The following is a 26,422-nucleotide window of genomic DNA, read 5'->3' as shown; positions in this document are numbered from 1 at the left end:
GTCTTATTAATATTACTACATTGTAGTATATAATAAAATAATTATACAACTCACGGCCCAGTTGCTAACAGGTCATGGACCAGTACCAGTCCACAGCCCGGGGGTTGGGGACCCCTCGTCAATGGGATATGCCAGCATTTTCCTTGGTGTAACTTTACTTTACTTTATACTTTACTTTATTCGATTTATATCCCGCCCTACCCCACCGCCCTACCCCACTTTACATCTCTTGTGGGGGGCATTCCCAGGCTGAAAGGTCTTAGGATGCCAACTAATGCTAGCCATGCCCAAGGGGCCACCCCCAACAATGCCAGCATGGCTGCCTACACCCCAGTCGTGCTGCAGGCTGAGTGCAGCACCTCTCTGCTGGCAGCCATGGGTGGGCATATGCTGAGGTGGCCGTAGTCGGGTGTAATTCCCATTTGTGCTGGCATGGAGGAACTTAGAATGGCGCAACTCACACTTACCCCGATGTAGCAATTAGTTCGCTTCCAAAGCACTTTGCCCTCCCCTCCTTAGGATTGTGCTGTTAGCCTCTTAAGCTGCACTAGCTCTCTTCCTCTTGTATTTTTCTGTCTGTTACTCAGATTGTAAACCATTTGGGCAGGTATCTCAGTGCCTTCTATATTCTTCTACGTATCTGCTAGTGTCAAGCGAGTGGATCTCAAAGTAATCAGTCCTTGATTTGAAACAAAGTATGATTTATTCAATAATCCAGGTTTGAGCTGAGGATTGGAACTGATACATAGTAACAGTGAAAGGCATACTTAAAGGTGACACATCAAAGCGTTTTCTAAACAAAGCTACATTCTCTAAACAATGCTACATTCACATGTGAAGATTCACACGGCAATCTCTTATGTCTCTTGTGGTTTCCTTCCTTGAGGTCAGCCTGAGAACCATCCCTGGAGGTGCTTTATCTTCAAAGAGCAAATTCTTGCATTTGTTAGTAAAAGCGAGAGGTGCAAACTACCCCCTAAATATTCCCTGCTTTGATGTGCCCATCTTGACTGGTTAGTAACAGTCATGAAGCTTCACAGACACATTCAATGGCAATATTTCATTAGCATTAGATTATAGAAAGAAAGATTCACATTGCTCGACATACTGCCCCCCTAAGCTCGTGCTAGGGGTTTGTCTGGGTGAAGTAGGTAAAATCTTTTGAGAAGGAGGGGAGCCCAGAGGTCTGAGGATTTCACCCACTCATCGCAGCTGGGAGGCACCAAATAATATAGGACCCCTTTCTTCATCTTGGCATCCAGCACCTCCTGCACCTCATGATGACTCTGACCCTTCACTTGAATAGGTTTGGGCTCTGGAGGGTGGGGGTGCCAAGTCGTAGCCCCTGGATCTTTCCAAAGAAGGCTGCAATGGAAAACAGGGTGGATTTTACTAAACAATTTAGGCAGTTCTAGTTCCACCGTTACTTTGTTTATCACTCTCTTTATTTTGAAAGGACCCAAGTATTTATAAGCCAGCTTCCGAGACGTCTGTGGCAATGACAAGTTTTTGGTGGACAGGAACACTGTATCCCCCACTTTAAAATCCCACTCTGGGGAGTGCTTTTTGTCAAACTGGGCTTTGTAGTCCCTTTTTGCCATCTCTAAGTTGTCCTGGATAACTGCCCAACCCTTCCCCAGAGTCTCCCACCATTGCTGGCAAGTAGTGGGTGGAGCCCCGTTGTTGCTGGGTAGTAGGGGGAAGGGTTTTCCCTCATAGCCGTTCACGATTTTGAACGGTGTGGCCTTCGTGGAGCTATGGAGACTATTGTTATAGCTGTATTCAGCGAAGGGGAGCAGCTCCATCCAATTTGACTGTTGATAGTTCACATAACAACACAAATATTGTTCCAGAAGGCCGTTAACTCGTTCCGTCTGCCCGTCCGTCTGTGGGTGATAGGCAGAGCTCAGCCCTTGCTCCATGCCCATCAACTTACAAAACTCCCACCAGAAGTTGGCAACGAACTATGGCCCGCGGTCGCTAATGGCCTTGTCCGGGAATGAGTGGACTTTGACCACGTGTTGAAAGAATGAAGTGTGCTTGCTTTGAAAATGTGTCCACCACCACTAGAATCACAGTTCGGCCCTGGGACACTGGTAGCTCCACTATGAAATCCATAGACATCACTGACCAGGGCTGCTCAGCCGTAGGGGTTGGCTGGAGGAGACCGGGCGGCTTCCCCCCCACACTTTTTCATCATTATACAGACCGGGCATGAGGCCACAAATTTGGAAATGTCCTTTTTCATGTGTGGCCACCAGAATTTTCTATTGACCACGTGCAGCATTTTCACATACCCAAAATGACCAGATATTTTGCTACTATGGCAGTGCTGTAAAACCTCTCAGTGAAGGGTTTTTGGGACGTAAAGCTTTCCAACCAGATACCAAAACCCTCCGGCCCCTTTTAGGAGTCCCTCTGGCCTTTCTTCTCCCTTGCGCTCAGCCTCTACAATCAGTCTATTACCCCCCCATGGCTCCACCGCTGTTTTTTTCCCTGAGTGGGTGGTCACTACTCTCGCTACAGCTGAAGGGGGATGAGGGAGTCTACCACCTCCTCTTGCTGGCTTTCATGCTGTGGCAGCCTGGAGAGCGTGTGGAGAAACGCCATTTTAGTCAGTGGTGGTGCTTCATTTGGCAGGGGTCAGTAAATCCCTCAGCAGGCTTTGTAGCCTTCCCCTCACTCCCCCCCTCCCTTCCAGAGCCAAACCAACAACGCTAGGGGGAAAATCTCCTAGAGAGGCAGGAAGTGCTTTTGTTCTTGGCATGTGTGTTAGCAGGCAGAGAAGGGCAGTTGGAAGCCAGCGCTCGAGCGAGCATGTGGTGAGCAATGGAGGCTCCTGCCTGGGAGGCCCCAGGCAGGCAGACTAAGTAAGTAATTCACAAGACAGGGCAAGTTTAGATCAGGGCCAGCAGGACGCGTTTATAACACATTTTGTTTGTCAGGCTGTTTGCTGTGCGTGTGCTGTGCTGTGCTAACCTTTTAAACGCAACTGTTTTTGTTTTGTTTTTCTGTTCCTATCTTTTTCTCTTTTTAAATAAATATATTTTTACTGTTTAAATGCTGGCAGTCAATCTCTGTACCACATAGATCCCCAAACCGCTTTAGACCACGCTGTGTTGAGAAGGGGGCCCCGGGGAAGGGAGAAGGCATGCAGTTGGATAAGGTGCCAATCCTCCAGGGGTGCCCCAAAGAAGTGCTGAGGTCTCTGTGAAACCCAAGTGCAGGGTGGCAGAGGACCTTGAGGCCTGGCCTCACAGCTGGAGAGGGGGATTGGGAGTCCTGTTCCTCTCAATCTGAACCCCGGGACTGAGCAGGTGGTGGCAGCGCGCCCAAGGGGCAGGAGGAGAAATAGCTCCCTCCAGGAGTTGGCGACTCAATAGGGAGCTGACGGGACCGGGTCTGAAGGCAGAATCGGGCCGGTTCCGTCACACTTGGCGGCAGCGGTGGGATAAGAACAAACAGAGAACTTGATTGGCCAGGCATTTTTGTTTTTTTTGATATGTGCAAGCACCCAGAGGAAGCAACAGCGGTTTTGTTTTATTTTCGGGTCAACTGGAGTAGGGAAAGTTTAGTTAGTTAGGATGGAGCGTGCTAAGAGGCTGGAAATCCTGGAGATGACAAAGCCACAGCTCCAGGAAGAGTGTGCAAAGCACAAGCTGGAGTGTGACAACATGACTGTAGTAGATATGACAGACCTCCTGTTGGAGTATCATAAGCATGCAGGGGCACCTGCAAAAGTGCCCCCTACCCAGTCAGAAGCAATTTTGCGGCTACAGATGGAACTGGAGAGAATGCGTATCGAGGCGGACCGAGACCACAGATGGGAGGAACGAGAGAGAGAGGAACGACAAGCAGAGAGGGCTGAGATCCGCAGACAGGAGGAACGAGAGAGGGAGCTGAGACGAGCTGAGATCCGCAGACGGGAGGAAAGAGAGAGAGCTGAGATCCACAGACGGGAGCAGGAAGAGCAATGTCGCCATGAGCTTGAGGTGCTACATCTGGAAGCTGAACTAAACAAAGAGATCCAAGTCACCCCCAAGGACTTTGCAGTGTACCAAGAGGGAGAAGACCCCTCCATATACCTCTCCAACTTTGAGAGGGCAGCCAAACAGTGGGGGATTGCAGAGGAGGACTATATGTCTCACCTCTGTAGCCTCCTGACTGGAGAACTCTCAGCCATCTATCACAGCATGCCTATGGAAGATGGGGGGATAACTTTTGCGGCCTATACAGCCACTGTATTTAAAAGGTTTAAACTGGGGCCAGACCACTCCCGAAAGCAGTTCAGGGGTTTGGCTCCACAAGAAGGTAAATCCTATTCTGAATGTGGGGTAATGAAGGAACAAACAGTTCCAGTGTTATTGGGCCAGGATTTGTTGGTTGGCCAGTACTCTATCAATGCTGTAACCTGCAGCCAAACCCTCAGAGGAAAGTGGGGGGAGGAAGGCAACTTTAAGGAAGCCACCTCACCACCAACCAGGGAGGGGGAAATAGCCCAGGTTACTGAGGACGAAGAGAGGGCAGTCACCCAGGAGGGGGAGGACCAGCCTATCTCAAGCCCTGGAGTAGGGTGTCCCCAAGGGGAAGAGGGGTGTAGCTTTCCCCAAGTGCAGCAAGAGGCTGTCGATGTTCCTAGCAAGGAAAGGAACCTGTCTAGCATAAAGGATGTGCATGCTGAAGAGACCAAGGTGGAGAGTGGAGATTTCACAGGAGGTTCTGAGAGCAGTCTGCCTGAAAGTTTTTCGACCCCGGAATATGTTTGAGAGTGAAATCAAACTTAGCAAAGAATCCCGCCCACTGGATCTGTTTTTCAGTCAGTTTTCTGTGCCCGGTGAGCGCTTCCAAGTCTTTATAGTCGGTCAAGATGGCACTCTAGCCCCTTCTAGCCATGACTGCTATGTTTTCAATGCGAAAGTTACTGCGAATACTTCCTTGTCCCACACCGACCAGTTGCGCTGCTCATGGGAGAATTTCTTGGAAATGTAAGCACATGGTCTCAACTGCCCTTCTGAATCTTTTTGCATTAATATTGCTCCTATGGCCACGTTAGAAGCATCGCATTGAACCACGAAGGGCTTAAGCTCATCCGTGTGTGTTATGACCAGCTCACTAGTAAACAAGTGCTTGAGTTTGTCAAAGGCTTTCTGGCAAGCCAGGGACCATTTCAATTTAGCTCTGGACTTTTTCGCTTCGGGGACCTTCCCTTTGATTTTTAATAAGTCTGTCAGTGGCAGCATTACTTGGGCGAACCCCTGAATGAACCTCCTGTAAAAATTTGGAAACCTGAGGAAGGATTGGAGCTGTCTACGTGTCCTTGGAGGTTCCCAGTCCAGCACCGCCTGTATTTTGGCTGGGTCCATCGCCAATCCTTTCCCAGAAACCCGGAACCCTATGTAGTCGAGTTCCTTTTTGTGAAACTCACACTTGGACAGCTTAGCATACAGCTTGTGCTTGTATAAAGTGGTGAGCACTTTTCTTACTAACTGGACATGGGAGGGTAAGTCGTTCAAATAAATAATGATGTCATCCAGGTACACCCCACCCCCCTTGTACAGGTACTCTCTTAGGACTTCATTGATAAAGTTCATGAACACCCCTGGCCCCCCCCATAGTCTGAACGGCATTACGAGATACTCGAATTGTCCCATTGGAGTGTTAAAGGCGGTCTTCCACTCATCCCCCTCCTTAATCCGCACCCTAAAGTAAGCATCCCTTAGGTCCAATTTGGTAAAGATGGACCCTTCTGAGACAGTGCTTAGCAGATCCTTGATCAGGGGGATGGGGTAAGCATTTGACATCGAAATCCCGTTTATCCCGTGAAAATCTGTACAAAGTCTAAGACTCCCATCCTTCTTTTTCTAGAAAAGGACGTGCGCGGCATGTGGAGCGGTGGCCCCTCTTTAGGTTTTTGTCTATGAACTTTTGCAGTTCCGCTTTCTCTGCCCACCCCATCGAATACAGCTTGGCCTTAGGTAGCTCCTAGCCAGGGATGAGTTCGATGGCGCAATCGGTGCTTCAATGCGGGGGCAATTCGCTTGCCTCCTCCTCACTAAACACCCTGTGCAAGTCCCTGTACTCCTGGGAAACAGATTGGATCTCTTCCACTGACACGCACATTTTTTCATTCCTGGGGGGTGAGTTGGGTCCCCACTTCTCTGACCAATAGTGGTTTTTGCACCGGTTGTTGGTGAAGTCTATGGTCTGCGTCTACCATTGTATGTCCGGCTGGTGCCTGGCCAGCCACCCAACCCCTAGTACCACTTCAAATGATGAGGAGGGGGTGATCACGAAGACCTCCACGTCCCAATGCTCATCTATCCCCACCGGCAATCCCTGAGTCTCCTCTATGCAGGGTTCTCCTCGCATTATTGACCCATCCATCTGCTTGAACTGGATTGGGTGGGGTAGGGGCGATCGTGAAAGTCCGAGAGCGTCCACCAATCTTGGGGTGATAATCTCTCTCGTGCACCCCGAGTCAATCAGAGCTCGGGTGTGCATGAAGCGATAAGCTTCAGGTTTATCAAAGTCAAAGGGATAAAGAATAAAGATCCAGTTATTCTCACCCGTAACAGTGCCATTAGATCCATGACCTGCCTCCCGGCACCTCTCAGTGCAGGTCGCTCTCATTTTCCACCGGCTTGATCCCCCACGACTCCTCACTCAGGTTGTCTAAAATTATAGTATCCTTGTCAAGCACCATCGAAGTTGTGGTGCTACTGAGACTCGATTCCTTCGGCTTGATGGGGGTCTTCTTTGGCCCCGCCACTGTCGGTTTCAAATTAAGGGGGGGACTCGAGGCTTCTTCGGGCAGTTGGCAGGAAGATGGTCGGGGTCACCACAGCGGAAGCACTTGCAACCTGTGTTGGGCTTGGGGTTCCCCCTTGGGTCGTTCCCTTCTTTCCATCAGTTTTGCCTCCTTGCCGAGCCTCACGTCCCCCCTTTCCACCTTGCTGCAGTTGTTGCTAGAGGGCCATGTGTTTCATGTTGGTTTCTACTTCTCCTGCCAGCTGCACCCAACCCACCAGCGTTGTAGGGCGAGCTTGCTGAAGGGCGCGATCCAGGAGGCTGGCATTGAGGCCACATTGGTACACCTCGATCTTCATCATCTCGCTCCAGCCGCAGACTTTGGCGCATTGTGCCCTGAAGTCGGCGGTGTACTCTCTCACCGATTTTGACCCTTTTTGCATATCTCGCAGGGCCGTGATGGCCTGGGTATCCTGGAGAGGGTCTTCATACTGAAGTAGTAGGGCTTGTAGGAAACCGACCACACTATCCAGTTTGGGGCCCTGGGTTTCGTACAGGCTCACGTACCAGTGTCTAGCGGCCCCTTTCAGTTTGGATCCGAGGTAGTCTACTCTGCTCGGGTCGTCAGGGAAAGTGTTCCCCCAGTAGTGCATGTAGCTGTTTGCTTGTATGGCAAAGTATTCTACCTCCTCAGGGTTGCCGTCAAAGTTGGCATCCATTTCCTGACTCCGTCCGAAGTCTCATGGTCCTGGGAGCCCAGGCCCGGGCACCGGTCCTCCGGGTGGGGCCGGGACCACTGGAGGAGCCGGCGCTGCTGGCAGGCCTGCCGGGGCCGTTGGGGCAGGTGGAGCGGGCACGGGCGGCAGAGGCGCTGGCTGCAGAGGTGCCGGTGTGGGGGGAGCTGGTGGACTTCTCCCGAAATCTCGTAGCCGCACTCAGTCGATCTGCCGCTGTACTTCCCAGGCTATGAACCTGGCGTTCGCCTGGATCTCGTCCCGCAGTTCTTGGGCCATGGTCGCCATTTCCCCCCTCACTTTCTTTAGAATATCTTTCTCCTTGGGAGGGCTCCCATTCTCCTCCTCCGACTTCAATCCGCGGCCCCGGTCATCGTCTGACGTTGGTTCTCCTCTCTCATTGTCCTCCCGATCCGGGCAGTCATTTCCTTTTTCCCCAGGGTTGCCGCTCTTTCCCCCCTGGCTCGGCCTCGTTAAGAGGGTCTCGTGGCGTGCCGGAGTCTCATCCATCAGGGTGGTGGAGGTTCGTGGCTCCCACTTCCGCGGGGTGATGAATAACTCCTGGATGTGTAGTGGGGATCCACGGCCCCCTACTCTCCATGCCCCGACGATGTGCCAGGGGAGAGTTTTCACTCCAGTTAATCCAAAGGGTTCAGTGGGTTCTCTGTTATCCGGAACTTTTCAGCCATCTGCTTAAAAGTGGCCGGTTCAGATAAACTCCAAATATGGGATCAGTTCCAAAATGTCAAGTGTGTGGATCTCAAAGTAATCAGTCCTTGATTTGAAACAAAGTATGATTTATTTGATAATCCAGGTTTGAGCTGAGGATTGGAACTGATACATAGTAACAGTGAAAGGCATACTTAAAGGTGACACATCAAAGCATTTTCTAAACAAAGCTACATTCTCTAAACAATGCTACATTCACGTGTGAAGAATCACACGGCAATCTCTTATCTCTCTTGTGGTTTCCTTCCTTGAGGTCAGGCCTGAGAACCATCCCTGACAACCATCCCTGGAGGCACTTTATCTTCAAAGAGCAAATTCTTGCATTTGTTAGTAAAAGCGAGAGGTGCAAACTACCCCCTAAATATTGTAAGTGCTCTGCGACATCAAATGAAGGGCAGGGTATAAATCCTATTCTTCTTCTTCTTCATCATCATCATCATCATCATCATCATCTTTTCTTTTTGTCTTCTCTTCTCCTTTTTGTGGAATTGCACTAACTATATTTTCTTTGCCTCTCATGCACTGCTGGATCTGACCCACTCTCCATAAGGATAAAATGCTCTTGCTTACCCTGGGATACTTCCCTGCCATTGGTTGTTTATAACTAACCTCTCTTTTGACAATGTAAAATATTGCACAAGAATGTTTTATTGCAAAGAAATATGACAAAGCTAATTTCCCCCTTCTTCTTCAGCCCTTTCTCTGTCCATTTTTTTAAAAAAATTCAGACAGCTTGCAGGATTACCCAGTTAGACATATGTGAATTTTTTTGGCCACTTTAAAAAATCAGCTTCATGATTGGCTAGTCCTTGTGCCAATGGACGCTGTACACAAAGCCTCTGACTTGCAAACCAAAAAGAATGGGTTCCTCAAGCTCAATTCTTCACAGTCAGTTGTATTAAAATGGGGTGAAAGTAGATCAGCCACAGGTTTACTTAAGCCATGTACATTTGGATGTACTCTAAAACAGATAAGCAAAGCCCACATGTGTTTTAATGTCCCTAGGCTGGGGTGGGTGGAGGGAACAGAAACAAAAACACTCACAAAAATTAAGAAAATTAATTGATGCACCATTAGTCACAAGATCTGGCCATCACTGCAATAAATACAGTCCACAGGTGCCTGAATCTTCCTGAGCCTTTTAAAAAACATTTTTAAACAAAAAAAAAATTAATGAAACAGAGATAAAATAGCCCAAGCAAATTATTGTTTTAAAAGGCAGTATAACTCACTCTTAAGAGCTTAATAGAGCACAGACATACATAGCATCCTTGAATGCTGTATTTACTGAATGAGGAAAATGGCTCCTCATTTGCACTGAGAATGTTGTATGCATCAATCTTCGGGTGCTGTGGGAGGAGGATTCATTTGGTACCCTCCATATAGAGAAGGGTTGGGAAAGAAGGGATAAGAAAATAAGAAGGACCCTGCTGGATCAAAGCAGCTATCCATCTTATCCACCATCCTGTTACACACTGCGGCTACCTAACAAGGCACAGAGGTTAAGACTTTCCCCATTGTTACCTCCCAGCACTAATATTCAGAGATTTACTGCTTCTGGATATTGAAGGTCATGCTTCCTTTGGAAAGTCCATCTCTAAATGTGAAAGTCCTTAACAAAACTGATAAAACCAATCAAAGCAGGAACTCCAACTGATACTAATAAATTTTCTCCCATTCTTTCAAACTACTTAGCATGACAAGTTCTAGAAATATGGACACTGTTCTCTTATTACAGTCACAGTAAGTGCTAGGAAATTCTATTTCAAGCTTAAACAGAAAGAATGAGAACATCTTCCTAACTGTAATGAATGGGTTTTATTAAGCTTTGCTGTCTTGTTAATAATACATGCAGGCAGAGCCATGCAAGAAGCATGCTTTGGAACCAGGTCATTTGAATACTAATCTGCATATCTGTTTAGAGACTTTTGATCCCCAAGATATGGCATTAAGGTATGCCAGAAGAATAGCTCTTTCAAGCCTCAGACTGAGAACACTCTAGTACTGAGAACGGAAGCAAACAAAGCATCCTTGGGTGTCCTGCCAGGTTGAAAGACAGTGTGCAAATGTTTTCAGTAAAATATGTAAGTAAATTCCTTAGGCTATTGTCTGCACCTTACTAAAATAAACAACATGTGGTTTGTTTATTTATCTACAGTCCATCTACTGTATTCTGCTCTTTTATCCATTATCTTGTGTGACTCAGCCCTAAAGCAATTGCCCTGCAGCAACAGATTGCAGATTTGTAAATCCTAACCTAATCCCAGTTCAGAGTATGTGCTATCATGCTGATGCAGTCATAATGCAAGAACTACCTTTACTGGAAATGTATTTAGCCACAGTTATGTTTAAGTGATGTAAGCTCAGCAAGGATCTCCTGAGCATCAGTAAGAATCATTCATGATTCAGGAACAGGGATACACAGTGCCCCAGTGGCAAGGTGGATTACAGCACTTAGACCATTCCTGAAGCAGTGAAATTCTGCACATTGATGTTTTTAAATCTGCACATTATGTGAAATTTTCCACAGTAGATTTTTTTTCTCACCAGGCTAAGACTTGAAGTTTTCTCCTTCTTACTGTTTCCACAAGTTTTGTTTTTTTAAATCTTGGGTACGAACTCACAGTTTTTAGTCAGGAAATCCTAGAGGCCAGAAAGTTATTTACCTGCCATATATACATTCCAAGTTTCACTCATGTGTGCTTGCCCCACTTACCTCATTCACTCTTCTCCAGATGCATTCTCATTTATTTATTTTTTTATTGCATTGTTCAACTGTCAATATGAGAGGTCTGACATGAGACCTTCCCTGGTCAACCCAGGGCTGTGGGAAAGAAGTGGAACTTAATGTTTCTTTGTAAAAACCATTCAATTCTGAAATGGCTTTTCAGAACACAAATTACTATTTTAGAAGCACTGGTGTTTGCACTTCGTAAGTTGTACTGGGATCCATTTTTTGCCATTTCATGGTCATGGAGGGGGTCTGTGGTTGAGGCGCAGTGATGGTTGTTAATCTCTTGCATTTCGCACACAGTTGGACTAAGATGACCTACTCTCTGAATCATGGATGCTATGATTCTAGGCCTTGAGTGTGTTAGTTTCAATGTACACTTGTGACACCCATGTTTATGCTATGGGGAGACAAAAAAAGAAGGGGGAAGCAAACAAAAATAAAAGAGTGAGGCACTCACACTGATGGAGGGATGCATTTAAAATTTAAATGGATAACCTTGAGGCAGTAACATACATGGCCAATCAAAAAGGTGCTTCTGCATAGCAATTGCATTACAATGCTACCATGCATGCTTGAGCAAAAAAAGAGAAGGGGGAATGGTTGTGTCAGTGGGCACTGCATGCTGGGAAACAAACATTCAGAGTTACTATGGAAATCACGTGATGGGTCAAAGCCTCACTCTAAACATGAGAAATGCTGTGGAAAAACCTACTTCAGAACTACTGCTGCAGACTCATGGCATTGAGTGGGAGTCCAAAGTGATGCCAATGAGGGATAAATGGATATTGTGGATGGTCATAAGAACATAAGAGAAGCCATGTTGGATCAGACCAATGGCCCATCCAGTCCAACACTCTGTGTCACACAGTGGCCAAAAAATTATATATATATATATATATATATATATATATATATATATATATATATATATATATATATATATACACACACACACACACACACACACACATATATATATACACACTGTGGCTAATAGCCACTGATGGACCTCTGCTCCATATTTTTATCTAACCCTCTCTTGAAGCTATCTATGCTTGTAGCCGCCACCACCTCCTGTGGCAGTGAATTCCACATGTTAATCACTCTTTGGGTGAAGAAGTACTTCCTTTTATCTGTTTTAACCTGACTGCTCAGCAATTTCATCTAATGCCCACGAGTTCTTGTATTGTGAGAAATGGAGAAAAGTACTTCTTTCTCTACTTTCTCCATCCCATGCATTATCTTTATTTATTTATTTATTTAAGATTTATATCCCGCCCTTCCCACAAGAGGCTCTTGTGAACCTCTATCATGTCATCCCGCAGTCGATATTTCTCCAAGCTAAAGAGCCCCAAGCGTTTTAACCTTTCTTCATAGAGAAAGTGTTCCAACCCTTTAATCATTCTAGTTGCCCTTTTCTGGACTTTTCCCAATGCTATAACATCCTTTTTGAGGTGCGGTGACCAGAATTGCACACAGTACTCCAAATGAGACTGCACCATCGATTTATACAGGGGCATTATGATACTGGCTGATTTGTTTTCAATTCCCTTCCTAACAATTCCCAGCATGGCATTGGCCTTTTTTGTTGCAATTGCACACTGTCTTGACATTTTCAGTGAGTTATCTACCACGATCCCAAGATCTCTCTCTTGGTCAGTCTCTGCCAGTTCACACCTCATCAACTTGTATTTGTAGCTGGGATTCTTGGCCCCAATGTGCATTACTTTGCACTTGGCCACATTGAACCTCATCTGCCATGTTGACGTCCACTCACCCAGCCTCAACAGATCCCTTTGGAGTGCCTCACAATCCTCTCTGGTTCTCACCACCCTGAACAATTTAGTGTCATCTGCAAATTTGGCCACTTCACTGCTTACTCCCAACTCCAACTCCCAACTTCATTTATGAACAAGTTAAAGAGCATGGGACCCAGTACTGAGTCCTGCGGCACCCCACTGCTTACCGTCTTCCACTGCGAAGACTGCCCATTTATACTCACTCTCTGCTTCCTATTAATTAGCCAGTTTCTGATCCACAAGAGGACCTGTCCTTTTACTCCATCACTCTCGAGCTTACTAAGGAGCCTTTGATGAGGAACTTTATCAAAAGCTTTCTGGAAGTCAAGGTAAACAGCATCTATTGGGTCTCCTTTGTCCACATGTTTGTTCATAAAGAGATCAGTCCTGTCATTCTTGACAAGTAAAAATTAACAGGAGTCACAGCAATCAAAAACAGTCTGTGGGGTGCAATAGAACCTCGGTTTCAGAAGAGAAATAGGTCTAAAGCAGAGATTCCCAGCCCTGTTGAGGCTGAGGTCACTTTTGGAATGCTGAGGGGTAGTGAGTGTCAGCACAAATTGCCTGCCATCAGGTGGGGGTGTTGGTAGGATCAAAATCACGCATTCTGTTATGATTTCCAGAAGAATCAGGTTAGCCTTCTTTAGGCATTAAGTATATATCTTAACTATATATATGAATGACATCATTTGAGCAGTAGTAGATATGGTTTCTGGAATGGGTCCCGTATATAATCCACAAAATACCTCAAGATTCCATTGCCAGTGTCATATGGAATACCCATGCCATCCTCTCTAATGCATCAATCTACATCTAATGCATCAAGTGATATCCTGTTCTTATGGCTTGAGGAAAGGGGACTGACTCCATTGTGATTGTTGTTTATTAGAGTTTCCTCCTAAACCAAACCCATTTGTTTATATGCTGCTGTATCATTTGTTTCTCTCTTGTCTATCCATGATCAGACAGTTACTTTTCATTGCTTTTTAAAGATAAATCAGGAAAGATTTCTAACCATTTCCACCAGTCTTGCACTTCCCTGTGCCTAGAATATAGCTCTCAAAGCACCGTCAGAGATGGTTCAAATCTTCAAGCTTCAAGGAAGTGCTGGTCAGTCATCCCACATCTAATACAACATCTGAACTGGGTGCCTAGCTTGTATCCATGGATATATCCATGTAAGATATCTAGATTCTTTCTCTGGATGTTACCTTAGCAGTCAGATTCCTGTCTCCAGATCATCCTTAACATGCTTAACAGTCCTTTGAGTCTGGTTCAAGATTCTGATTACTGTTTTGATTTCTGTGATTTGTTGTCACCAAGTATGATTTGGCAAAAGTGTACATTCAAATTGATTATTAATAGAAGCATATTTTGCAAATTGTAAAAGGAGTCATAGATGCCTGCAGATAATAAAATGTCCCACATAATATTACACATGAAAATAGGCTCATTTTAAAAACACATTGTCTATTTTTAGATCTGATCATGAAGTTGGTTATGATTCATTTCTGGTCTTTGAATGGGCTGGTATAAATGGCTAAAGTTTCTACATTTTATACATTGGTGTTTGCAAGCAGCACAAATGTTCAGATATATGCTTTTGGCCTTATTGGAAGTCAGTGTATTTCTCTGTGTTTGCATTGTATATCTTATATCATATAAGTAGAACTGGGATAATTTTGAAAATCACTACACAGATATGAACTATTATTATTGCTATAATTTCTTACCAAATTTCTTACCAGACACTCCACTAGGCAATGCATTGATGTATAACAACTGACAACCCCCATGAGAGCCATACAGAAGCACCATGGGGACCAATCCACCCCTTTAGCTGCGTCTATTTATCTTTATTGTGCCTACTGCAAGCTTTCCTTCCCAAATAGTGACAGCTGATGATTTTAAAAGAAAGACTCTTTCTTTTGTGAATGGAAATGTCACATGTGAAAGATCTGTGTACTTAAGGTATAAAATATAAGGGTCCCTATCAATCTATAGGGCTTTAAGTTATCCTTCTGCTCTCTTCTCTGGGACTAGCAAAAATGAAGGCAATTGTATGCTAGACTGAACAAACATAAGCTGAATGAATACAACCTTCTCATTATAAGCCAGGCTCTTTTCAAAATAAAAATGCAAAACCAACATTTTTTTTTAACAATATAGCTTGCCCACTGTCAGACTAACTGAGTCCCTTATATTGACAAGCCTGAAAATATCTGTTTCAAATAATGTTATTTTTCCACTGATGGGGGGCAGCTAGAATGTAAGTGATGGGCGGAGGCATTGGTAAAAACAGAAATGGATGAAGTACCTCCCACACGATTGGAGACTCTGATTCTAAAACAAACATTTGGGAGGAAGGTTTGTTCTGGGCAAAACAGAAATGTTATTTATTCCAAGAGAAAATATCGGAACCATGCAGGAAAGTTGTCTTCTGCCTTCAGTAACAGACTGAAAGCTACTGCAAATGTAAAATCACAGGCAGATCTTTTGTGTCACTCGTCACACCAAATGCAAGACAAAAGAGTAAATTCAAGACTAAAGATGGGATGTAATTAGATTACTTTAATGCGTGCCAGGTAGCATGAATGCTGTGGCCTGATCTAGAAATAAGGTTGCAATTTTATGGACACTTCTGGGAAACAAGCCTCCTAGAACTTGGAATGCATAGACATTGTTCCTAATCTCAAGTACAACAGAATGGCTCAAAAAGGATAGGAAATAGTGGTAATTCTGCTATTTTCTGGGTTCTTTTTAAAAAGGACAATAGCTCATGGGCTTTCGTGAACAATCTCTCTTTTGTGGATGTGAAATTAGGATTGTAAAGCACTTTGAACATGAAAAGTTCTGAATATTAGAGCTGACAGGCTGCTTAAATTTTGCTGAAGATAATGGGATGGTGACATAAAAAGCTGTCATAGACCACTGAGCTAGTATGATGTACTCCTGCTACCAGCAAGTCTCAAGAATGGGGCAGAGCTTTTTCCAAGGCCTGCTAGAAATCCCTTTTTAACTGGAAGGACTGAACCTGAGATCTTCAGCATGCAAAGGATTTGATTTATGGCTGAACTATACCCTTGCCTTTAAAAAGGTCCTGTAAAATATAGGACTTCCCCTAGGTCACTGAAGACTTGTGCAGACAAGAAGGTCAAGATAAAGCATGCAAGACTGCACCTGTTAACTGTGGACTTCATAATGACTATAGCATGGACATTCAGATATGGGTAATCCAGGTTCAATTCCTCCACTCAGCATTGAGGATCATGAGTGACCTTTGCAAGTAATGTTTGTTGAAAGATGTTGTGGAGCTGAAATGTCTCTCTGAATTCCTTGGTGGGTGAGTTACAAGTTACAATAATCACAGGTTTTTGGAGACATGGTATTTGAAAACTTGGCCAGAACCTGGAACATGATCATGAATATATCTATGAGCATGAAGAATGAACAGATTTCAGTAAGCTAATCTTGCATGCTTGTGTTGTTGTTGCTAGAACTGCAGAGCTTTGTGCCTAGTCAACATCATAGCCTTGTTCTACATTCAGGGACATCTGGCAAAAATAAGTCATTAGAAAGTAGTAAAAATAGTATCACATGCTTATGAGCAAGGATATAGCCAACAGTAACACCAACATAAACAATATATCATTGCAACCACAAAGCATAACATTTCACAATATTTTATAGCCAACCTGAGGGCAGGTTCACAAATTCTATTATTCAGGTAGAAATCCCTTTAGCTCCTACAAAGTAACTAACAGTGCAATTTTAATCAAAACTATACTATTCTAAGTCCTTTGAAGTCAAGGGATTTAGAAGGCTGAAACTCTGCAAAAGATCGCACTGCTAGAATTAGAGCTCTATATTCAAAATACCTAAGGATGCAAGGTATTATTTACTTCTAAAGCATTCTTCAATGGCCAGTGAAATAGGCTGTGAACATGATTTTTTCTGATCAGCAACCAAGACTAAGAGAATTATTCACCCATGCCTGTTTAACAAGTCAGTGACTGGGAGAGAACATGAACCCTTATCTTTAAGGTCTGACTCCCAATACTAATGGTCTACCCTCATTCTCTGACATAGTTTATATGGTTATTCCGTTCTTACTCATAATTCATCTTAACACTGAAATGCTTCAAAAAGATTTGGGAATAGCTGAAATTGTACTCTGGCCCTTGAGTTCAGCTCACAAGACAGGACAATAGTAGACTCACCACCATTATCCATATGTTTGTCATTATTAGGTTTCTAATGATGTTACTGCCTTGTCTTGAAATCTCCCCAAACATATCTTGATATGTCTCACATATTTCCATCATTTACCATTCCATATATCATATGACAGTTTTAAACACTAAAACACTTTTCCTATGCAGCAAAAGCATATATGCATGAAGATGGAAAGATCAATAGGTATTATAAAATATTCAGATGCAATTACTATGATTTGATTTTTTTTCTGCCTTAAGTCCAAGGTTTGGTTGTATGCAAATGAAGCTGGTCAGACCACCCAGACAGATGGTGATTTCTCCCTGTCTTTGCTATCACTGACTTTAATAAAAACAAAGGCTGGCTGTTGCTTTGAGAATGCCACAAGCCACCTGAGCCCCCTTTTTCTCCTTCTGTCTTTTTTCTGCTGTGAAGTCTTGCTGTACCCAGAAACCTTACAAGCATAGCTATAAATCACATTATTACGCACTGTGCCTCTGAATCTAGGGAAGAATAGCAGAGTGAATTCAACAATGTGTTTTACCTGCTGGACTGTCTGCAGAATTCTGGGTTTGGCATTTTCAGTGTCCAGGTCCTGCTCCTTGTCTGAGGGTCCTTTTCCAGGTCGCTTACATTTGCACAAGCAGGTCAGTCCACATAAAGCAAGGATGCTGGTAGCAGTCCCCAGGGTAGCTCCCAGAGCAATCACTGGGACAGACAAAACCATTGTCTCCGACTAGGACCCACAACTTTATTCAAGCAGCACGATTCTCATTCATGTCTTTGCAGATTTCAGCCTCTTTGGAAGAGTGCAATAGATTCTCTCTGGCAGTTCCTAGAAAAAAGTGATTCACGAGAGACTAATGACTTACTCTTCTTTTGTAAGGCAATCATATAACCTCCCCATTCTTCCTGGTGGTATTTGTAGCTTAATACTCCAGGAAAAACAAGCAGGAATAGAAGAAGTAGCCGTTCTAATGCCTGCAGTCCCTTTAAGACTGCAAGCAGGCAGCTTTCATTGAAGCTCATTTCCTGACTCCATCAGGAAAAGTCTGATGTGCGATAGAGGAGTCAGACGTCAGCAAGAAGGGGGTGGATCATGCTAGCCAACTCACAGAAAGTGCATCCAAACCTGTTAAGCAACCCTGTTGTTGCTTCAGATGCAAAATGTGTTTTAATGCTACCAAGTTGGGGTGGCTTTTTTCAACTTCAAAAATTCATGCTAAAAATGATAGTAATTTGCCTTGCTGACAGCTAGGTTCAGATGCCCTCCTTTCATCTAGAGATAAGGATATAACAGGTGATTTCTCATGCCTTTCTAAGAAAAATTAGTCCAGCCAAATCTGGCTAAAGTCAACATAACTCCACTGTGGGGACCAGAGCACATAAACATATTGTTCTTCCTTTGGTGCAGGAAGGATCTGTCTGTATTCCATAGGATGTAACTGGCTGCAGGCATAATGCCCAGTTCTATGCCACAGTTACTGGAGCTAACAAAGAAGCTTTATCAAAGATTTCAGGTTTTCATGGCTGGTAACATCATTAGGGTTTGTAGAATCTTTCGGGATCAAGTGCCGTGTTCTACTGGAGAAAGTTTTCCTTCCAGACGTTTCGTTCTCAGCTGCGGAGAACATCCTCAGTGGCGTTGCAGCCGGAGCAGGCGCTCTGACCTTCTTGGCTGCTGTGCATTGAGTGGGGCCAGGGCTGCTGGAGAGCTGCTATTTGTAGGCTGGAGGGGGTGTGATGAAAGGGCAATTGGTTTGTGGATGTGCCCATTGTTTGGTGGGGCTTCCTGGAAGGGTAGTGATAAGGAAACTGGCTGTTGAAACTGGCTGGGTGTACATATGACATCCATATGAAAAGTGAAATGCCTTTTTCTTATAGAAGAATATTTGAGTCCAATAGCACCATTAAGACCAACATAGTTAAATTCTGAAGAACTGTGCTTGCACATGAAAACTTATACTCAGAATTTAACCTTGTTGGTCTTAAAAGGTGCTACTGGACTCAGACTTTGTTCTGTCGCTTCAGAACAACATGGCTATCCAACTGAATCAGTCTTCATGGAAGGTGTTTTCCTTATGTAGAAGAAGACAACAAGAAGAGATTGGATTTATATTTCACCTTTGCTAAGAGTCTCAGAGCAGTTTACAATCTCCTTTCCTTTCTCCTCCCCACAATAGACACCCTGTGAGGTAGGTGGGAAAGAGAGAGCTCTTTCAAGAACTGTGACTAAGGTCATGCTGCAGATGCATGTGAAGGGTTGGGGAATCAAACCCAGTTCTCTAAGATCTCACTTAACCACTACACCAAACTGGCTCTCAGGGGCCACCAAGATGGCTATCCTCCTCTCCTAGACAAACTCAATATAGCCTAGTACAGCACCCATCACATAATTCTAGTGGAATTAATTTATTGAGGTCACCTGTTTAGTAGAGGAAATTTTGTCTGATGCAAAATTCCCTAGTTCAGGGTATAGTGAGAAGCTACATGATGCAGCAGCCTTCAAGAACCTGAATCTGGTAAGGCGGGGTGTGCAAAAAAAATAATAATTCAGAAATAATCAGATTCGGAAATATACAGGGCCAAAATATTCTGAATACTGTATGTTTCCAAATACTGGTACTCGGAATAGCCGTATATATGGTAGATGTACAGCTATTTCCAAATATACGGCCCTGTCAAGCATCAATATTTCTCAAAAATCAAGCTTTTGTTCTTTAATCAAAAGTTGCTTTATTGTTAAACTCCATAGCTTGCCCAAGGACAGACTCCTTGGAAGTAATGACATACATAGCATTGCATAGTAACTTATAGGCATGCTTCAAATGGAATGGTTACAGATAACTTCAAAAGAATAACATAAAGTTGCAAATTGAGTTGAGGGTTCAAAGGCTACTCACTATATCTCTTTATGACTAAAGAATGTCAGCTAATAAAAACATCTCCCTTTCTCACACATTCTTTGGGAATCAATAAGACCTGGCTGTGTGAATCTGGGGGAGAGGCACTCTACACTGTTAGCACAAGGTTACTCTAAACATCCTGGGTCCAGATGGATTTGTTATGCATCCTTTGGTTAGAAGGAGAAAACGGGGGGGGGGGGGGGAGAGCGTGAAGAGTGTTCTGCTTTGTATCTGGCTTGTCTGCTGAACACCATTAGAAGTAGCATATAGAAATGACATGCTTGACAGGCCCTATTATACCCTAAGGGCCATTGAAATCAATGGCAAAATAGGGTATATTGGAAGCCACCTGGAGGGGAGGGGGTTTGAGAGAGAGCCCCCAAATTTGCAGGGTTTCTGCAGGGGACTCTACCCTACACACCCCTCAAGTTCCAAAAAGATTGGGCCAGGGGGTCCTATTCCAGGGGCACCCAAATAGGGTGCCCCTATCCCACCGTTATACCCTATGGGCCATTGAAATCAATGGCAACATAGGGCATAATTAGAGGCTACTGGGGGGCAGGGGATTTGAGGGAGAGCCCCCCAAACTGCAGGGAACCCACAGGGGACTCTCCCCTACAAAACCCCCAAATCCCAAGAAGATTGGGCCAGGGGGTCCCTGTCTTTGGGCTCCCCAAAAGGCCCATTGCCACCAATGCTGGGGAAAGCCCAATTAGCCACTTCCTTCACTATAATTGCTGTGGGGAAAGTGGCTTTGGCCAGAGAGGGGTTTGAGGGAGAGGCCCCAAAACTGCGTTATTTGGGGCAGGGCAGCTTCAGGGGACTCCCCCGCATGCAACCCCCCTGGCCCTCCTGCACCCATCTGTGGGCACTCCAAAAGGAACACTGTTCCCAATGGTGAGAAAAAACCAATTAGAGCCACTTCCCCCACTGTAATGGTCATGGGAAAAGTGGCTCTGGGGAGCAGGGGGTTTTGAGGAGAGCCCCCCAAACTGCTGTGCAGCGATGCTTGCTGCGTCAGACGAGAGCATTTCTGTGTGGTTCTTGAAGGGCCCAAGAACCTCCACAGTCTGAGAAATGACCACCCAATCCTCTTGGGTGAGATGGTTCTCATCCTGAAAGACCCTCGTCTCAGAGACAAAGGCATCCAGGGCTGCTCTCTGCTCCACCATGTGCTCCAGCATGGCATGGAGTTCCAGTGTGTGCTGACGTCACCAATCAGGCAGTGCCTGGCACACCTGTCAGTGTCTGTTTCTCACGCAGCAGATACGAGTCCGTATTGCTGTGTGAGAAGTGACCCGTGATGTGCTGACACTTCTAGAGCAGAAGTCGATACTCATGGGTCACGGCTAGATACCAACGATCCTGGCTTTTTGTCTGGCCCAATGCATCCTTAACCATGAGGTGGAGAAGGTGGGCCATGCAAGGAAGGCGTTTCAGGCCCTGACGCTGGAGAGCCGCCTTGAAGTTGGAGCCACCGTCAGTCACCACAAAGCCCGGGGCAATGTCCCCGCTGCCTACTCATCCCTCTAACTGCCGTGAGAGAATAACTCTGAGAGTGCTTCGGCGTGCAGCAAGGTCCAGTGATAGCTGGCCTGGCGGTCCTGACCCTGCCTGCCGCTAGTGCCACCCCCACCCTGCAGCTCACTGGGTTGCCACCAATGCGCAGTCAGGGAGAGATATCCCTCGAATGCATGTTGGGAGCTCCAGATATCTGAGCTGAAATGAACAGTCCCCCCGGCAGCACGGGACAAATGCTCCTTCAGCACAGATCTGGTCGCCTTGAAAACAGCTGGCACAATAGTCCTGCTAATGGTGGTTCTCGCAGGAACTTTGTACCAGGGTGCCAGGTACTCAAGCAACCCTAGCACCCCAGGATTCTCAACCACTGAAAATGGAAGCCCCTGGGTGACCGACCTGGCAAGGTTCCAGGCGATCACCCTCCTGCCGTACCTGATTCCCCCTCTTGGCACACAGGTGCCACCCCCACCAAACATCTCAGGCAGAGATGGCTGGCTTTCCTGCCTTGTCACGGAACTCTCCTGGAGAGCTCTGGAGGTAGTCATGATGGGATGGACCTCCTGGCTGGGTGGTGTTGGCCGCTTGGGCAGCCCAGCACCAGCCTGCTTCTCCCCCTTAAGAAACTTCCTGGTGGTGCTTCCGCAGGTGGTTCTGCATCCCCCCCTGGAGTCAGTTCGGCAGGGTCCTGCCCATGACTGATCCAGGCCCTGCACAGCTGGCACTGCGCATAGTGTTGATCCTCCATAAGTCAGAAATGCTTCCAGACTTCGGAGGTGTACGGATGCCCAAGCTGACCGGCAGCTTGGGTGTCCGGAGTCACCTTCTGTGAGGTGCTTAGGTCAGACACATCGTGTCTTGGCATGGCATGAGGGGCTGCCCGCCAGGGGGAAGTGGGCGGGGATGGAGGCACCTCGTGTGTCTCCATTTCTTCCCCCTCCACTCCATGCGGCCTCCCCTCCTGGCCATCCCCTGAAGGACTGCTGGTCCCTGAAGGAACTGAAGAAGGGGGCTGGTCCTCCTCAACCAGCTTCTCCTCCAGCTCCTGCACGACACTCTGCACCCTCCTTGGGGTGATCGTTTTGGACAGAATACTGTCCCCAAAGCTCATCTCCAAGGAGGGCTGCTCTCGCTGCCCCTCCTCCGGTTGCTGAGACCAAGCAACATCATTTGGAGGAGAGACTGCCCAAGCAGCAGACCTCTGCTCAGTGCCAGCACCTAATGGCACCTCTGCTGCGGGTGCCCCAGCAGCAGCCTCGATGAAGGGCCCAAGGCGGGCCTTCTCCTTCATCACACCCCGGCCAGAGGTCGGAGTGCTGGAAGGTGGCTGTGGAGTGGCCCTATGCACAGGTGTGTGTGGGGGAAACTGGGTCCTTCCCCTCCCCTCCACCCCTCTAGTCTTCTCCTTGGCCTTGCCCCCAGGACCCCTCTTCTGTTGCCTGTCACTTATGTCACCCTTGGCCAGTCTCACACAACCTGAACTGAGATTGGGTTTTTTTACAAACCTAACTCTCTACACTGTACCCTGAACCAACAGGTGCCCTGACTTCTTTTTAAAAACCCTCCCACCAAAACTTGTTTGTTTGGTTTTTTGGTCCCTAACCTGTCCTTCTTTGGGTTGGGGTAGTAGTAGTCTGGTAAAGTTTAGGAGACTAGGTGATCCTGCCTCTACCTGGCTACAGTTTTTAAAAGGCTACCTTGAGATGAAGGCAATCCTTGTTATATCCTCCTAGTTAAACCTCTCCTAACTAGATCCTGGGACAAACCAGATTTCCTTGCAAACTAGAAATCAGGTGTCCCCTATAACTAGAGAGAAGCTGTGGTTTACCCTATGGAAATCTAAGGATGCACCGGCTTTCAGTGGCTGAAAGCAAGATGAACTGCAACCCTAGTCTTTTTAAAAGGGAGCCTGATGTGGCCTAGTAGTCATGCTGCCTTTTATGAGAAACCTAAAATCTTTTTAAATTGGCCCTATCTGGGCTAGTTGAATTTTGGAAGAAGATAAAGCCCTTAATTGGATTATTATTTTTTTTAAAATTCCAAAAAACACAATCCCTAAAAACACCCTTATTAGTGGGGCAGCTATTTAGTAGCCCTAGCCAAAACGAAAGCACCCACAGACTCCAAAAATAACTCTATAAAACATGAAGGTGACCCACCCCACACAGCCCAACCTCCACACCAACCAGAGGTAATTAAAAAAAAAATGTGACAGAAAGAAATTTAACTTTTAACACACACACCCCAAGCCAGAACCAGGAAAAGGGACAACAGGACACAATGCAAAACCAACAGCAACAGATTCAAACAGATCACTGAGAAAAGACCAAGAAACTCAACTGTTAAAAAGTGACCTTTTTAACATCAAAAACCTCAGGCCAAATCAGTCAACAACACCCCCCACCCCAAAACCAGAACCAGGAAAAAGAACAGGACACAATGCAAAACCAATAGCAACAGATCCAAATCACTGAGAAAAGGCCAAGAGGCAAAACTGTTAAAAAAGTGACCTTTTTAACAATGAAAATTAGGCCAAACAGCGCCCCCCCCCCAAGAACCAGAACTAGAAGAGAAAAGGAACAACAGCAGCACAACACAGCAGCAACAATTCAAACACAGAATCCTTTTAAAACAGTAAAAACCTTGACTTTTAACAATACAGGAACTTTACCAACCCCTCCCCCCAAAAAACCCTTCATCCTAACCCCAAGAAATCCAAGCCACCCAAATCAGGAAAAGTAAAAGGACACTGCACTTTTAAAAGTCCTCTCACTAAAGTAAGATATAGGCAAATTGGCAAAAAAACCCACCCCAGACCCCCACCCCCAGCAGAACCCCCTAACCCCAAATAAGCTATCCAGTACCCACCCACCCAAATCTGGATGTAAAGAGACTCTGAGTCTTAAAAAGACCTTTTACTAACTAAAATAAAAATAAGAACCCCAAGACCTTAGATGTCTTCTCTTCTCCAGGCAGGTCAGGCAAGGCTGAGAGAGAGCAGCAGCAGCTGAGGCCAAGGGCCAGCACAGCACAATCTCTCTCTCACACACCAACACCAACACAGCAGCAATGGAATGGAGTCCAGCCAGGCAGACTCCTTAAAAAGGTTTGCTGGCCCTACACAGAGCAGTTTCAAAAAATACCACTGCTCTGTGATTGGCCAGAGAACACTGTTTACTTGGATACCCAAGTAAACAAAAGAACAACAATGTTGCTGATGGCTGGGGGATTAGCCCAGCCACTAGCTACACAACAGCCCTGTAAAGCATGCATTTGCAATGCATTTTGCAAACACATGCTTTGGATTGGCTGCTGGGGCTCCTCTCCCCCTCCCCTCCCTCCCTGATCCCAGGGAGGCTATGGGAGAGGCGGGAAAAGGCTTCCAAAGGTGGGAAAAGAGACAAGCAGCTCCCCTGAGGCTGCAGAAGCTCCTTTTCTGCCTTTTCTATGGACTTCCATATGCTTCCGAATATTGATTCGGAAGTATACGGAGAGCCATATACGGCTCCCGTATTATGGCTGCAGATTGGATTCGGAAGTATACGGCTCCGTATACTTCCGAATCAGGGATAATTCAGAGGTTTCTTCAGTTCAGCTGAATTGAATACACACCCCCTACTGGTAAGAGCCTAGATTGGTGACTTCCTGGGAGCCCCATGGAAGCTGTCTTGAGCACCTAGCTGGCAGAAAAGCAGAAAACAAACATTATAAAAATGAAGTTTCCACAAACAAAAGAGGAGATGGGAAACATTTGTATTCTGCAGGTGGGAGCTCACATGATGGAATGTTATCAGGGACAACGACACCACAAGATGAGCCTTATCCAGCAGCCGGAGTGCCCAGACCCACGGCTCCTCCAGTGGCATTAGCAGCAGACCTGCCTTCTAAAATAGACAATCTGGTCAATATGTCGGCCTGCAAAGCCAATTTGGAAACCTGCCTTTTTTTTGAAACCTGCAAAGGTGGAAACCCGGACGCCTGCTCAAGAGCCCGCAGCCTCTGAAGGATAGCTCCTCCTCCCCCTCCTCATCCGGAGATGAAGGGGGCGGAGGACGCTTCTGCAGAGGCTTAGGAGCCTTACGTGCAGGCTGCTTACCCTTGACTTTCCTGCGCCTTTCCGCTCAGACATTCTCCCACTATTGAGGAATGACAAACCAACCGTCGATAACTAAAGCAGCACCTAACAATAAAATATTAAAAGTGTAATTATGTTTTATTGGTTTTATTGGTTTTTAACTTGTGAAAATGAATGTTGTGAGCTGCCCAGAGTCTGCTTGTGGAGAGGGCAGGATAGAAATTTAATGTAATAAATAATAAATAAATAAGTAAAGAAAACTGGGATAAAGTTTCAGTTGCCCTAGACTGTACATAATTTGTCTGAGCAGAGTATGCCTTGAAATCTACCTGCTAAAACAACAGAGAGGAAAGTATTTAGCCTGGCCAAAAGAAAACCCTTCTGAAACTTTTGGGACAGTCAGTTGATGAAAATAAAATGAAAGGGTAGAAGGGGGCACAATATCCATCCTTGGACCAAGGGAGGCCAGATTATGTGCTACAGGGCCTTCTCTGTGGCAGCGCCTATTTTATGGAATGCACTCCCAGAGGCCACAAGAGCCCCGCAGGATCTCACCCAATTCCACAGGACCTGTAAAACCGACCTTTTTCAGCAGGCCTACAGTAACTAATGTGAGAGGAGCTGCCACTGTTATGTCGCTGAATACTACCATCCATCTATAAGACACTTAATAGAGCAATTACAGAGAATTAATAACTGAAATGAAGCTGGACTGCCTATGTAGGAAATTTTACAGCACCATTTTTTAGTTTAAATTATAAATTGTTTATATGTATCAAAGATTTCAGGTTTTCATGGCTGGTAACATCATTAGGGTTTGTAGAACCTTTCGGGCTCAAGTGCCGTGTTCTACTGGAGAAAGTTTTCCTTCCAGACGTTTCGTTCTCAGCTGCGGAGAACATCCTCAGTGGCATTGCAGCCGGAGCAGGCGCTCTGACCTTCTTGGCTACTGTGCATTGAGTGAG

General features: G+C 45.7%; 1 protein-coding gene across 1 annotated transcript in view; it reads right to left on the bottom strand.

The window, feature by feature from the left end:
- The window catches only part of SYT13 (synaptotagmin 13), a 37,330-nt gene extending 19,311 nt beyond the window's left edge, over window positions 1-18,019 (bottom strand). The window contains exon 1 of the mRNA XM_060262756.1: window positions 17,503-18,019. Within this exon, the coding sequence (XP_060118739.1) occupies window positions 17,503-17,685 (183 nt within the window). The 5' untranslated portion in view covers window positions 17,686-18,019. The remainder of the gene's footprint in view (window positions 1-17,502) is intronic.
- Between the last annotated feature and the right edge of the window lie 8,403 nt (window positions 18,020-26,422).

The sequence above is a fragment of the Heteronotia binoei genome, chromosome 21 (assembly GCF_032191835.1).
Source record: "Heteronotia binoei isolate CCM8104 ecotype False Entrance Well chromosome 21, APGP_CSIRO_Hbin_v1, whole genome shotgun sequence".
Lineage (NCBI taxonomy): Eukaryota > Metazoa > Chordata > Lepidosauria > Squamata > Gekkonidae > Heteronotia > Heteronotia binoei.
The sequence above is the reverse complement of the archived record's forward strand: the minus strand, read 5'-3'. Positions and strand labels throughout refer to the sequence as shown.